Here is a 15943-nt window from a genome sequence, read left to right as displayed (position 1 = left end):
GACACGGCCATACACTTCTGGTTAACGACCTACCTAACCTCCCCTCTATCTCTCCCTCTCTCCCCCCTAACTCCTCCCTTTCTCCCCCCCCCCTACAGCCAGAGTGTGCTAACTACATCAAGGTGTTGCAGCAGTTTAACACAACCCACCTGTTGGCCTGTGGAACAGGAGCATTTAACCCTCTCTGTGTCACCATCAGGGTGGGACACACAGGACAGGTGAGCAGGATTGGGATTTTTGCCTTGGATTTATTGCAAATAAGGCTGAAATGCAAACATATAGAAGGACATACTGCTGGTTTGGCTCAGTCTCATCATCTGTTCTTTAGACACAGGCAGCCTCAACACATCCAATGGTCAATTTGTGTTTCCTCAGAGAGACAGGGAGTTTGTTTATTCATCTGAAGGAGATACACACAGATACACAAGGAGTGACATTATTGACGTTTGTGTGTCCTTTGAGAGAGAAAGGGAGAAGAAGAGAAAGAGGAAGTTGGTACTGATAGTTTGTTTGTGTCCTCTTAGAGAGAGGGAGTGTGTTTGTCTGGACTGTGAGTTAGTTTAATTTATATCATCCACTGTCTGTCTGAGAGGACCTGTGACAACAGCACCAGCAGGGAAAACAAACCAGTCTCCCACAAGACTTCAGTCAGAATAAAGAACAGAACATGCTATGGCTAAGGTCAAGCTCAGGGATGTCTGTGTGTCACTACACCAAATACCCCTGTTTCATACCTCTAATTATCCGTACACATCTGACGACTCCACTAAAGACTTGTATCTGTGATGACTCAAAAGCAGATTTATCTTGTGACTGTTTGATAATGGTAACACAGGGGTGGCAATAGTCAATAGGGACTAGCAATCCGGACTGCCACTGTGTCCAGCCTGAGACACCCCCCCACCCCGCTTGCTGAGAGGTGCTACTACTAACGGTAGCTAGATGATGGAACATATCGTGAAACTCATACCTCACCATTGTCAAAGCCCCCCACCCTCCTCCTTTTCTCTGCTTTTTTACATTTGATCTCACCAATACATACTCGGAAACAGGCCATTTTACGAAGTGTGTGCGCAAGTGCGAGCGAGCGTGTGTGTGTATTCTCAATGATACCTGTTGGTCCCCAGGCCAGGCATTTTGAGCTGGAGGAGCAGAGTGTAGAAAGTGGCAGAGGGAGATGTCCCTACGACCAAAACAGCCCCGTTACCTCCACCCTGGACAGTAAGAACACAACACACTACAAGACATTATCACTTCTGTTCTGTTGTTTCATAATATGTTATTTTCTCAATATCTCTCTGTCTCAGGCACACTTAACACTAACACTTTTAGATTATTGATACTCTAGTAGAATTGCTGTTACTGAGTATATTATATCATCCACTGTCTGTCTGAAAAACTTTGCTCTGATGAAATATCTGGTTTATTATGCTTCTCTGTATGTGTGTGTGTGTGTGTGTGTGTATGTGTGTCTGTGTGTGTGTGTGTTAGGAGGAGAGCTGTATATTGGCCTGTATACAGACTACTGGGAAGATGATGCAGCTCTGTGTCGACTGAACAACCAGAGCTACACACGCACTGAGAGAGACAACAGACAACAGCTCAACGGTCAGTGACCAGGAATTTATGGTTCTCTCATTATTACCTTCTGTTTGATCTCTGCACCTCACCCACACTTAGTGCCTTCAGAAAGTATTCGTACATCTTGACTTCTTTCACATTTTGTTGTGTTACAGCCTGAATTCACAATAGTTCAATATTTTTATTTCTCACCCATCTACACACAATACCCCATAATGACAAAGTGAAAACATGTTTTTAGACATTTGGTTGCTCTAATAATTCAACCTTGAGTATCTGAAGTCGCAGTGTCTATGGATAATCATTCTTTACTCCGGCCTCACATCTGGTGACAGCGGTGGTTCTTTCAAGACTGGAAGCTAACGAACTCCGCCGGCTTTTGGACTATCCTAACTGCATGTGGAGCTGATTCGGAGCTACTGACTATCTAGCTTGTTTCCCGACCTGGTTGGTGGTTCTGTGCTAAAGAGGTTTATCGTGAGTGCCATCAGCAATGCTTATGACTGCAGGACTTCAACATTGGTAACTGTGACTACTTCAAGCAACGTGGGACCCTTGTGGCTGTATTTTGTCTGGCAATGATCATATTGAAAAGGATTATTCCTCTTATGTTGGACATTGTTTCCCCATTGTCCACGTGCTATCTTTGCTAGATAATGTTAGGTAACCCTCTTTGTGTGTTAGCTAGCTAGCTGGCTAGATAGTAGCTAGCTTTACCTCACCTGTTCTGGACAGGTGTACTGAGTATACGAAGACGCAGGATGCAGATGCAGGAATTAACAAGGTCAAGGTTTATTTAACAATGACAAAGAGAAATAACAAAGAGTAAACGACACGAAGCTAAACAATCACACACAACATCATACAGAACAGTCCAGGGCTAAATAGGGGTGGTGATGAGATGAGGTGCTGGTGCTGGTGCGCTGGAGGTGATTAGGGTGTGTTGGGTTTCCATTCCGGTGTTGCCGAGGTGGTGCGCTCAGACCGGTGGCTCAGTAGACCGGCGAATCAGAGCGCCGGAGGGGAGCAACGGGAGGAGATGTGACAGCCGCTGGACATCGCCGGCCAGGAGGACGAGGAGCGGGCCGGTCAGGGCGGCGATGGTGGAAGTCCTGAATTAGGTTGTGGTCCAGCACGTCCCCAGCCGGAACCCAGCTCCTCTCCTCAGGACCATACCTCTCCCAGTCAGAGGACCAGGATCCACCGGCCTGAGGAGAGACATGAAAAGTGGGTGAGACACGGTAGTGAGGGGGAAGGAGCAGCCGGTACGATACCTTATTTATCTGCGGAGGACCTTAAACGGCCCCACAAACTGGGGGCTCCGTTTTTTGCAGGGCAGGCGGAGGGGGAGGTTTTTTGTGGACAGCCAGACACGATCCCCAGGCTGGAATACAGGGGCCTCACTGCGGTGGCGGTCGGCTTGCCGACGAATGGCCCTCTGGAGATGGACATGGGCGGCGTCCCAGATCGGTCCGGCCCTGTGGAACCACTCGTTGACAGCGGGCACATTGGTCTGGCTGGGTGTCCAAGGGGCCAGGGCCGGCTGGTACCCCAGGACGCACTGGAAGGGAGTGAGCCCCGTGGAGGAGTGAACGAGAGAGTTCTGGGCATATTCTGCCAAGGGAAGAAACCTCGCCCACCTCATCCTGCCGGTCCTGACAGTGGCAACAAAGAAACCTCCCCAGCTCCTGGTTCATGCACTCCACCTGCCCATTCGACTGAGGCCTATACCCGGAAGTGAGGCTGGCTGTGGCACCGATCTTCTCCAGGAAAGACTTCCACACTCGGGAGGTGAATTGGGGGCCACGGTCCGAGACGATGTCCTGCGGAAGTCCATAATGCCGGAAGACCTGTTGGAACAGGACCTCAGTGACCTGTAGAGCAGAATGAAGACCAGTTAGTGGCAAAAACGGCATGATTTGGAGAACCTACAGTGGGGAGAACAAGTATTTGATACACTGCCGATTTTGCAGGTTTTCCTACTTACCAAGCATGTAGAGGTCTGTAATTCTTATCATAGGTACACTTCAACTGTGAGAGACGGAATCTAAAACAAAAATCCAGAAAATCACATTGTATGATTTTTAAGTAATTAATTTGCAGGCGGGCGGATGTCTTCATCCACATCCCAAACGACAGGTGCAACAATGAGAGACGAGGGCAGGATAAGACCCCCCAGATCCTTCCTTTCTCCGGTATGGTGCATCCTGGAGAGTGTGTCGGCCTTCACATTCTGGAATCCTGGGCGGTAGGAAAGAATGAATTTGAAGCGAGTGAGAAATTGGTCCCACCTGGCTTGACGAGATTTCATCCGTTTCGCTGCCCATATGTGCTCCAAATTCCGGTGGTCAGTAAGAATCCAGAATGGATGGACTGCACCCTCCAGCCAATGTCTCCATTCCTCCAGAGCAAGGACCACCACCAACAGCTCCCTGTCTCCAACTCCATAGTTCCTCTCTGCAGGGGTAAGCTTTTTAGAGAAGGCACAGGGATACATTTTCTCTGGCTTACCGTGCCGCTGGGAGAGGACCGCACCCACGCCCTCCTCCGATGCATCCACCTCCAGGATGAAAGGATGAGATAGATCTGGGTGTTTTAGGATGGGCGCTGTGGTGAGCCTCTCCTTCAGCCTCTTGAAGGCAGCGTCAGCCTCAGGGTTCCAGGCCAGCTTCTGAGGCCCACCCTTAAGGAGAGAGGTGAGTGGGGCAGCTATGGAGCTGAAGGGCCTGATGAAATGCTGGTAGAAATTAACAAAGCCCAGGAAGCTCTGTAGGCGCTTGATGGTGGTGAGAACTGGCCATGACCTGACGGCGTCCGTCTTCACTCCTTCCATGAACACCCCCTGAGGACTGATCCAGTATCCCAGGAAGGAGATGGCCTGTTGGTGGAATTCGCATTTCTCCCCCTTTACCAACAGGCGGAGTAGGACAGCTTGGACGTCCCTGACGTGCTCCTCGAACGTAGCCGAGTAGATCAGGATATCGTCGATATACACCACCACCTGTCTACTCAGCATGTCCTGGAACACGTCATTGATGAAGGACTGGAACACAGAAGGTGCGTTGGCGAGGCCGTAGGGTTTGACGCAGTATTCATAGTGGCCTGAGGTAGTGCCTAATGCTGTCTTCCACTCATCTCCTTCCCGTATTCGGATCAGGTTGTAGGCACTCCTCAGGTCCAACTTGGTAAATTACCGGGCCCCACGTAGCTGCTCGATGGCCGACGAAACCAGAGGGAGGGGGTACCGGTACTTGGTGGTGACTGCGTTCAGCCCCCTGTAGTCAATGCATGGTCTCAGTACTCCGTCTTCTTTGGCCACGAAGAAGAAGCTGGCGGAGGCAGGAGAGGTAGAGCGTTTGATGAACCCCTGTTTCAGGGTGTCCGCCACATACTTCTCCATGGCCTCAGTCTCCGCCATGGAAAGGGGGTAAATGCGACTCTTCGGGGAGTGTTGTCCCTCCGGCAGGTCAATGGCGCAGTCCCAGGGCCTGTGAGGAGGGAGACACGTAGCCTTTAATGAAGAGAAGACATCGGAGAAATCTGCGTACTCATGTGTAATGTTGGGCTGGAGGGCGGACTCGGGACTCTCCACTAATGTGAAACAACAAACCACTGGCAGGCAGGTCTTCTGGCATGAGGTGGCCAGACTGTGATCCTCTTGGTGCTCCAATTGATGGTGGGGTTGTGTAGTCTGAGCCAGGGCAATCCCAAGACCACCCGGTGAAGGGGTGATGTGACGATGTGGAATGACAGCTCCTCGTGGTGCTCCGGTAGTGTGGGAATGGTGATGGTGATGGGGAGAGTGATGTGCGTAATGGTGCCTGACCAAAGGGGTTGATTGTCCAGTGACGTGACGTGTAGCGGAGATGGCAGTTGCACGGTGGGAAACCCCCATTCAGAGACCAGCTCCCTATCTATAAGGTTCCCCGCTGATCCGGAATCTATCATAGCAGTAGAAATGGAAGAGAAGGAATAACCAGTCACCGTTATGGGAACTAAAAACAATGGTTTTGTGATAGGAGCTGACGTAACACTCACGGAGCGGCGACGGGAGTCATACCGCCTAGATAGGGAGCCGCCAGGAGATCTGTGGTCCGTGGTGGTGTAGGGGGTGCTACCCACCTTCATGGGTGAGGACTCGGAAGCAGGGCGGCTTCCATAGCTCAGATGGCGTGAGCGTCAAGGCTCCGGGAGGTGTTGGGAACGTCGTATCTCTCTCAACATGTCGTCAAGACATGAAAAAATAAAAATAAAAATAAATGTCAAAACAGATGGACGTAGTGATGAGGGTATCAAGGTCCATCTCATCATCCCGACATGCGAGTTCCATCTTGTAAGCCTCTCCTGAAGGCCGTGCGCAGAGCATGCTCATTCCAGCCAGAAGACACCGCCACCGTGCGAAAGCTCAGAGCATACTCGGACGCGGGCCCCTCTCTCTGTTGTAGATGGAGGAGACGCTCACCCCCGTCCTTTCCCTCCATGGGATGATCAAACACTGCCCTGAACCGAGCAAGGAAGATGGGGTAGGGTAGCGCCACTGCCTCCTCTCCTTCCCAGACTGCCGTGGCCCAATCCAGCGCCTTTCCTTTAAGTAGCGAAATCACCAGCCATATCCTGGCTTGGTCAGATGGATATGCCCCAAGCTGACCCAGGAAGCTGCTACATTTAGTAGTTTTACCGTCATAGCGCTCCGGTAGGGCGAGGGTTCCCGCAGAAGTGGGTGATAGCACGGGAACAGGTGGATTGGGGGCACTCGCTGCTCCTGAGGTGGAACCGGAGCGCTGAGCAGATTATGCAGAGTTTGGAGCACTTCCTGCATGGCGGCGTTCAACTGGGCAAGCTGCTGCTGGTGCTGGTCGAGGCACTGGGAAGCTCCTGCTGCATCCATTTTCGTTTTGTGTGTAATTCTGTGACGAGTACAGATTATACGAAGAGGCAGGACGCAGACGCAGGAATTAACAAGGTCAAGGTTTACTTAACAATGACAAAGAGAAATAACAAAGATAAAGTAAACGACATAACGCTAAACAATCACACACAACATCATCCAGAACAGTCCAGGGCTAAATAGAAGTGGTGATGAGATGATGAGGTGCAGGTGCGCTGGAGGTGATTAGGGTGCGTTGGGTTTCCATTCCGGTGTTGCCAAGGTGGTGCGCTCAGACCGGTGGCTCAGTAGAACGGCGAATCAGAGCGCCGGAGGGGAGCAACAGGAGGAGACGTGACAACAGGAGGAGCTCGTACGTGCGGAGTGCATTTTTTTCTCTCTCTCTCTGTCATCTCTGCACTTGTACATGTACTGTACATACTTTCCCCCCCATTGTGTGCTGCTGAGGTTGTGGGTGACTCAGGCACATTGTGGGACTAGCTATCTGTGGATGGTGTCGTTTGGGGAAAGGAAGAGATCGAAGAGGAGACATTCGGCGGCGCAGGCTTGGCCAGTGATCAGGGATGAATGGCTTCAAAAAGAAAAGGAAAGCCGCAAACTCTAGGAGCTCAGATGCAATAATTTAATATCTTAATAACCAACGTTTCGACAGACAAGCTGTCTTCATCAGGGTATAATGACAAACACTGCGGGTCACTGGTTTATATAGTGTGAAAGGACACACGCAGGTGTCTGTAATCATGGCCGGGTGTGGCCTAATAGCATTGGCCAATTCACAGATAAAAACAACATACAAAAAACATGGATAGCATATGATCATAGATACTTAGCTACATAGGCCCACAACATTTGCAATGAATAGCAAAATCACAAGAATGGCTTCAAATCAAAGTCTACGTTGAGACCGAAGGGAGCAAGGGTCTTTAAATGAAAGATCCAGGCAGCCTCTCGTTTTAACAATAAGTTGTCGAGGTCAACCCCTCTCCTAGGGAGGGTGACATGTTCGATGCCGATATAACGTAGGGAAGAAATCGAGTGGTTCGATTCCAAAAAGTGGGCAGCGACTGGGTATGTCGAGTTTTGGCACCTAATGGTGCTACGATGCTCCGAGATTCGTACTTTTAATTCGCGCTTTGTTTTACCCACATAATTTTTACCACAAGGACAAGTTATAAGATAAATAACTGCCTTAGTGGAGCACGTAATAACACCTTTGATTGGGATCTGTTTCCCTGTTTGGGGGTGTTGGCAACACGGGATGAATGGCAACACGTCACAACATGGGCCTACCAACAACATCCAGTCCACCTGAACTACTAGTCATCATTCAGTCATTGAGTGGGCATGGACCTGAAGGAACACACACACTAGCTTAAAAAAAAGAAAGAAAGAAGAGAATTTCGGACTGTTGTGTTACTTTCTGTGAATATTCTAGTCAGGCCTATATGTAATCTAAATGTTGGAGCTATATTGTTGCATGTTGCATGTTGCATTTAGATAGACTCTACATCTTGTAATTTTAAAATGTGGACGTTTCTTTTGCAAAGGGGGGAGTACTGTGAGACCGTAATTGGAGGACTTTCATTTTTATAACCGATGCTGGGGCTCTGGGGTATAAAGAGCAGGGGTTGCTGGGATAGCTATAGTTTAGAGTTTGGTGCCAAGCCAGGTGCCAGCTCTCAGCTCATATTTTTTATCCTTTATGTAATTTGTCCCCTGAAGTTGTGTGGTTGCTCTAATAATTAAACCTTGAGTCATATCTGAAGTCGCAATGTCCATGGATAATCATGCTTTACCCTGGCCTTACACTAGTTAGCATTGGCTCACAAAACGACCTTTAACTTCCATCATACTGCACACAGAGACATAAAAATGCTATCCATACGAGTTCATCTGACTCTGGGTAAGTAGAAAAATGGCTTAGTTGCCAGAATCTTGCAGCATCCCTATAAAGGGATACATTAGTATTTTTGCAATGAAGCCCTTTATCTACTTCCCCAGAGTCAGATTAACTTGTGGATACCAGTTTTATGTCTCTGCATACAGTTTGAAGGAAGCTGCTATCTATCGTTAGCGTAATTGCTAACTAGCGTTACCGCAATGACTGGAAGTCTATTGTAACAGATAGCATGCCAGTAGATACCATAGACTACCAGTCATTGCACTAACGCTAGTTAGCATTGCCTTGCGAAACTACCTCTAGCTTCCTTATATGGGATGCAGATACATTAACATTGTATCCATGAGTTCATCTGACTTTGGGGAAGTAGATAAAGGGCTTCATTGCCAAAATCCCCAAATATCCCTTTAAAGTAACACAAGTATTTGCAAGAATATTAATAACAGTGCCTTTTTACATGTTATACTGTATATGATCTCTACATAAATGTAGAAGTATGTGATATTTTCCTGGCAGCACAGTGAACTTTGTAATCCTGCAGTCACATTCTCTTTCTGAAACTGTCATGTTTCCTCCAGAGCCTAAGTTCATTGGGTCGGTGGTGATTCCTGATAACGATGACAGGGATGATGACAAGGTCTACTTCTTCTTCACGGAGAGAGGGATGGACCCAGAGGGAGTTGACAAGGCTGTTTACACCCGGGTGGGACGGGTCTGTGCGGTGAGAACGGCACAAATGCTCTGTTCTATCATGAATGCCAGCATATCCATACACTGTATCATGCCTTCCCTTCCTTTGCCTCCTTCTAACTCTATTCTATGTTATTCTCTCTCCCCCTCTCCTCTCCTCTACCCCCACCCTCTATCCCCTCCCTTCAGAATGACCAAGGAGGTCAGAGGATGTTGGTGAATCGTTGGAGCTCCTTCCTAAAGACCCGTCTCATCTGCTCTGTGGCTGGACCCAACGGCATCGACACACACTTCGACGAGCTGGGTACGGCTGTGTGTGTTCCTGTGTGTGTGTGTCCGAGAGAAGGGGATACACCTATAGTACTTTCACTTGATGGAACCCTAAATCTCTCTCTCTTTCTCTCTCCCGTGTGTTTCATTTCAGAGGATGTATTTGTGTTGAAGAACAAGAATGAGAAGAATCCAGAGATATTTGGCCTCTTCAGTACTACAAGGTCTGCCGAGAGAGTCACACTTAAACAGTTTAATTTTTTCAAAAGATTAACTGGTATATTGTATTGAATATCTTCTCTCTCTCTCTCTCTCTACACCCCTCCCATCCACAGTGCTGTGTTCCAGGGCTATGCAGTATGTGTGTACCACATGGATGTTGTGCGAGCAGCGTTCAACGGCCAATTTGCACACCGTGAAAGACCAGAGCACCACTGGACCCCCTACGAAGGCCGGGTCCCCTACCCACGCCCCGGATCTGTGAGTCACAACCTACAGCTACATCATCTACTGACTTATCAATAGGCCCTAAACTACCTGATTGGCTCTCCATACCCAATAAGTAAGTATCCATTCACTGCATAGATGGTGCAACACAAGAAAATGGTAGTTTAGGAATTTGCTTAAGAGTTGCACCTACATTACAGCAAACTCCATACTGTATATCCAAACAATACACTTTCAACAATGTCTTTCAAAAATGTGATATTCCAGCAGCAGCAGCATTGTACATTTACAGCACTCCCCTTATGTATGTGTCTGTGGCAGCTGCCCTTTGCAGAGAAAGAGTGTTACAGGTCGTTGCAGAACATTTCCTGTGAATGTCAGAGCTACTGTAGCTGTCTCCGCAGGTCACATCAGAGAAGAGGACAATCAGTGCTATCATTATACTGCAACATACAGCTTCAATAGTAATCTTTCGAGTCTTTGACCGTGTAATGCTATTTTCTTATTCCTATGTTTCTTCTCCCCCCTCACTCTTCCGCTCTCTCTCTCTTTCTCCCTCTCATTCTCTTTTCCTTCCTCTCTCTCTCTCCAGTGTGGTAGTAAGGTGAACGGTGGTGGGTTCTCTGGTTCTAAGGAGTTCCCTGATGAGGTTCTGCGTTTCGTCCGTTCCTACCCCGTCATGTTCAGCCCGGTCCTCCCCCTCCACAAAAAACCTGTCCTACTGCAGACGGAGCCAGGAGGGAGGAGGCTAACCCAGATTGCTGTGGACCGTGTCCAGGCCCAGGACGGACACTACCACGTTCTGTACATAGGCACAGGTACGCTCACTGACACTACACTATGATCATCTGGTAGTGTTTATCACCAGGGTTATAGCTCCCTCAACTGGTCACATACAGCATTACAATCACAATCTACAGGAACATAAGACCGGCACTGACATCCCAAAACAAAGCCTTTGACTCTCTTCTATTTGGATGTCCTGGGTGGTTGTATTGGTGAAGGTGTGATATTTACATCAGTTAATACTCTCTCCCGTAGATGACTCTGTTGTGTTGAAAGTTATCACCATCTACAACAAAGATACAGACACCATAGAGGAAGTGCGACTGGAGGAACTGCAGGTGTTCAAGGTACTGTTGTTACTTTGCGCCACCATATGGCAAAAGATGGCGATTGCACAATTACACATTCTTGGCATTCGACAATTTGATTTGTTTGTGGAAGTTCAAAATGTTTTCATATTACTTATTTCTAGGTGCCTGTGCCAATAACTGAGATCATCATATCCGCAAAACGAGTATGAAAACTATTAACATGTTAAAATCTTAAGTTAATAACATCGTTACTAACATTGTTTTGAAGCATGGTTGTTTAAAACTGCAGTGTCTTCATCTAGCCACAAGATGACAGTGTATTGTATTGTATTGATTATCTGAATGTCAGGAAACGTAATGACAGTATGCAAAGCATTTTATGATCTTGATATTTACTAAAATGTGTACCTCCGTTAATTTTGGTACCTGTGTTGTTGTTTTCATAGCAACAGCTGTATGTGGGTTCTGAGGTGGGTGTGGCTCAGGTGAGGCTCCATCAATGTGACCTGTACGGGTCAGAGTGTGCCGACTGTTGCCTAGCCAGGGACCCTTACTGTGCCTGGGACGGACTCACCTGCTCACAATACTACCCTGCTGAGGTCTACACCAAGAAGTGAGACACAAACACACACCTCATACACAAAGACACAGGCATGTACAGTCACACACAGACACATGCACATGTGTACACACACACAGAGGTGCAGAGGCATCACATAGCATTCATTAGCACCTCATCCAGCACCTCTATCCTCCCTAATCCCCTTCTTCTTTCTCACTCTCCCTTCACTCTCTTCCCTTTGACGCCACTCTGTCCTTATCTCACTTTCCCAAATGGCCATCTAACACTCTCCTCCACTCCCCCTCTCTCTCTCTCAGCAGACGATTCAGACGACAGGATGTTCTCCATGGCAACGCTGTACAGCTGTGCAATGGGCTGCAGATTGATGGTCAGTCTGTGTGTGTGTGTTTGTGTGTGTGTGTGTGTGGGGGGGGGGTATTGTTTCAGACAGCTTATAATTTTGAAGCTCAAGTCCATAAAAGCATTGACCTGTGGATGATAGAAAGTGATTACTCCTTCGCCAATGGCCTTTGGCCTGGCTGGGGTAACAGAAAGGTCACTGCTGAATTGTGTGTGTGTGTGTGTGTGTGTGTGTGTGTGTGTGTGTGTGTGTGTGTGTGTAGGGGAGAAGTACCAGGGTGCGGAGGAGAGGCAGGTGTATGGGGTAGAGAATAACAGTACTCTACTGGAGTGTACCCCTCCTTCTCTACAGGCCAGAGTTCTGTGGTACATACAGAGAGGTACAGACAGAGAGGAGGTGAGACAGACATACATACATTCAGTGAGGGAAAAAAGTATTTGATCCCCTGCTGATTTTGTAAGTTTGCCCACTGACAAAGAAATTATCAGTCTATAATTTTAATGGTAGGTTTATTTGAACAGTGAGAGACAGAATAATAACAAAAAAATTCAGAAATGTCAAAAATGTTGATTTGCATTTTAATGAGGGAATAGGTATTTGACCCCCTCTCAATCAGAAAGATTTCTGGCTCCCAGGTGTCTTTTATACAGGTAACGAGCTGAGATTAGGAGCACACTCTTAAAGGGAGTGCCTGTCCACAGAAGCAATCAATCAGATTCCAAACTCTCCACTATGGCCAAGACCAAAGAGCTCTCCAAGGATGTCAGGGACAAGATTGTAGACCTACACAAGGCTGGAATGGGCTACAAGACCATCGACAAGCAGCTTGATGAGAAGGTGACAACAGTTGGTGCGATTAATCGCAAATGGAAGAAACACAAATTAACTGTCAATCTCCCTCGGCCTGGGGCTCCATGCAAAATATCACCTCATGGAGTTGCAATGATCATGAGAATGGTGAGGAATCAGCCCAGAACTACACGGGAGAATCTTGTCAATGATCTCAAGGCAGCTGGGACCATAGTCACCAAGAAAACAATTGGTAACACACTACACCGTGAAAGACTGAAATCCTGCAGCGCCCGCAAGGTGAGATGTGTGTAAACCTTGTGGCCAACTACAAGAAACGTCTGACCTCTGTGATTGCCAACAAGGGTTTTGCCACCAAGTACTAAATCATATTTTGCAGAAGGGTCAAATACTTATTTCCCTCATTAAAATGCAAATAAATGTATAACATTTTTGACATGCGTTTTTCTGGATTTTTGTTTTGTTATTCTGTCTCTCACTGTTCAAATAAACCTACCATTAAAATTATAGACTGATCATGTCTTTGTCAGTGGGCAAACGTACAAAATCAGCAGGGGATCAAATACTTTTTTCCTTCACTGTACATACTGTACATACATGCACACCACTTTCCTCCTTTCTTCCTTCCATTCCCATCTCTTCTTACCTCCCCTCCCTCTTCTCTCCCTCCCCCCAGGTCAGAGGTGATGATAGTGTAGTCATGACGACCCACGGGCTGTTGTTCCTGATTGTGCGGAGCGGGGACGCTGGCATGTACGTGTGTCAGACGGTAGAACATGGCTATGTCCACACCGTACTGAGGGTCACGCTACATGTGCTGGGAGGGGAGAGGGTCAGTGCCCTGATACAGAGGACAGGGGAGGACGGAGAGGGAGAAGGGGAGACCACAGCAACCTCCTGTCACCTTCCCATAAATACCCATCCAGGCCTCCACCCTGGTTCCAACTCTGAACCCACTTCCATACTACCAGGAGCCCTACCAGGGTCCTCCCTAGCCCCTGCTCCAGCTCCAGCTCCAGGATCTACCTCCAGGCTGCCTGCCCTAGCCCCAGGCCCTACCTCCCGGCTTTGGTACAAGGAGTTCCTCCAGCTGATAGGATATTGGGATACCCAGCGGCTGGAGGAGTACTGTGAGAGGGTCTGGTGCTCAGAGAAGAGACGCAGGAAGACCAAACGTAGATACACCCAGCCACCGGGAAGAGGAGAGAGGAGGGCAAGGGGGAGGGGAGAGCCACACAGAACCCCCAGACACACCTTGGACACCTGAGAGGAGGGAGAGAGAGCGCAGAACAACCACACACACAATGGGCCAGTTTTCTTTTTTAGAGAATACTACTTCCAACGAAGCTAAAACATGACACTTTCTTTTTTAAGACTTTACCGTAATGTCTTCTTCCTTCTAGTAACCATATTACATATTATGTTATATTGTGTTTTTTCCTTTTCTTCTTTCTGGTGGAAACTTTGCCAATGGTGCAAATGTTGAGTGTCCATCAGAGCGAAGGCACGTAGAACAGTTGAACTGTTTGGAACGACGTGGCTTCTGACCTTAAGACCACAGTACGGACATAGTACAGAAGATTCACAGCCATGCCAGCTGAACCCACAGATAACGGACATTCAAACAGATTCCTCCGAAAATAAAACGTTTCTAGAGATACACTTGACCTGCTCGCGTTCAAAACCACTGGTTAGAAAATACACAACGTTACGGTAAATACATTATTTTTCTGGGTTCCTACTTTGAGTTTAGTAGTGGTTTAGAATTGATTAATTAAACTGGAAATGGTACTGTATTATTGTTTTACTGTATAGTTAGTAAAGTTGATGATGTACGCAAGTATTTTCTACTATACTTTGTCAGTTAGTTTGGTTTGACATGTCTGAGATTGAGAAGATCTAGATAAGTTGACATCATTGAATGATTACAGTAACGCAAAACTGTGTTTGCAGATCCGAGAATACCGCCCATAATAAATACCACTGAACTTAGAATTTGAAAACAATAATAATAGTTTTCAGAATGTACTATTGATGATGGAACAGGGATTATATAAAATTGAATAGATGTAACCCCTCAATAAAAGTTATAGATACTTGATCTGAGTCATTAGACATCTAATTACACTACCAGTCAAAAGTTTGGACACACCTACTCATTCAAGGGTTTTTATTTATTTTTACGTTTTTTTACATTGTAGAATAATAGTGAAGTGATCAAAACTATGAAATAACACATATGGAATCATGTAGTAACCAAAAAAGTGATAAACAAATCAATATATATTTTATATTTGAGATTCTTCAAATAGCCACCCTTTGCCTTGATGACATCTTTGCACACTCTTGGCATTCTCTCAACCACATTCATGAGGTAGTCACCTGGAATGCATTTCAATTAACAGGCGTGCCTTCTTAAAAGTTAATTTGTGGAATTTCTTTCCTTCTTAATGCGTTTGAGCCAATCAGTTGTGTTGTGACAAGGTAGGGGTGGTATACTGAAGATAACCCTATTTGGTAAAAGTCCAAGTCCATATTATGGCAAGAACAGCTCAAAAAAGCAAAGATAAACAACAGTCCCCCCCCCCCCCAAAAAAAAAAAAAAAAAACATCAATCGCTATGATGAAACTGGCTCTCATGAGGACCGTCACAGGAATGGAAGACCTAGAGTTACCTCTGCTGCAGAGGATAAGTTCATTAGAGTTACCAGCCTCAGAAATTGCAGCCCGAATAAATACTTCACAGAGTTCAAGTAACCGACACATCTCAACATCAACTGTTCAGAGGAGACTGAGTGAATCATGCCTTCATGGTCGAATTTCTGCAAATAAACAACTACTAAAGGACACCAATAATAAGAAGAGACTTGCTTGGGCCAAGAAACACGAGCAATGGACATTAGACCGGTGGAAATTTGTCCTTTGGTCTGGAGTCCAAATTTGAGAATTTTGGTTTCAACCGCCGTGGCTTTGTGAGACGCGGTGTGGGTGACTGTCTGTGATTTATTTAGAATTCAAGGCACACTTAACCAGCATGGCTACCACAGCATTCTGCAGCAATACGCCGTGCCATCTGGTTTGTGCTTAGTGGGACTATCATTTGTTTTTCAACAGGACAATGACCCAACACACATCCAGGCTGTGTAAGGGCTATTTTACCAAGAAAGAGAGTGATGGAGTGCTGCATCAGATGACCTGGCCTCCACAATCCCCCGACCTCAACCCAATTGAGATGGTTTGGGATGAGTCGGACCACAGAGTGAAGGAAAAGCAGCCAACAAGTGATCAGCATATGTGGGATCTCCTTCAAGACTGTTTGAAAAGCATTCCAGGTAAA

The 15943-nt window shown here is 46.9% G+C and overlaps 1 protein-coding gene across 1 annotated transcript in view; it reads left to right on the top strand.

Moving 5' to 3' along the window:
* The window catches only part of LOC121576579 (semaphorin-3E-like), a 65839-nt gene extending 51145 nt beyond the window's left edge, over positions 1–14694 (top strand). The window contains exons 4-17 of the mRNA XM_045206452.1: positions 99–218; positions 1128–1221; positions 1492–1608; positions 8948–9090; positions 9249–9363; positions 9484–9553; positions 9665–9809; positions 10369–10594; positions 10818–10909; positions 11035–11076; positions 11320–11486; positions 11753–11823; positions 12059–12192; positions 13283–14694. Of these exons, the coding sequence (XP_045062387.1) occupies positions 99–218; positions 1128–1221; positions 1492–1608; positions 8948–9090; positions 9249–9363; positions 9484–9553; positions 9665–9809; positions 10369–10594; positions 10818–10909; positions 11035–11076; positions 11320–11486; positions 11753–11823; positions 12059–12192; positions 13283–13873 (2127 nt within the window). The 3' untranslated portion in view covers positions 13874–14694. The remainder of the gene's footprint in view (positions 1–98; positions 219–1127; positions 1222–1491; positions 1609–8947; positions 9091–9248; positions 9364–9483; positions 9554–9664; positions 9810–10368; positions 10595–10817; positions 10910–11034; positions 11077–11319; positions 11487–11752; positions 11824–12058; positions 12193–13282) is intronic.
* Positions 14695–15943: the final 1249 nt, after the last annotated feature.

The sequence above is a fragment of the Coregonus clupeaformis genome, chromosome 23 (genome assembly GCF_020615455.1).
Source record: "Coregonus clupeaformis isolate EN_2021a chromosome 23, ASM2061545v1, whole genome shotgun sequence".
Classification (NCBI taxonomy): domain Eukaryota; kingdom Metazoa; phylum Chordata; class Actinopteri; order Salmoniformes; family Salmonidae; genus Coregonus; species Coregonus clupeaformis.
Note: the sequence above shows the minus strand (reverse complement) of the source record. Positions and strands in the feature narration are given on the sequence as shown.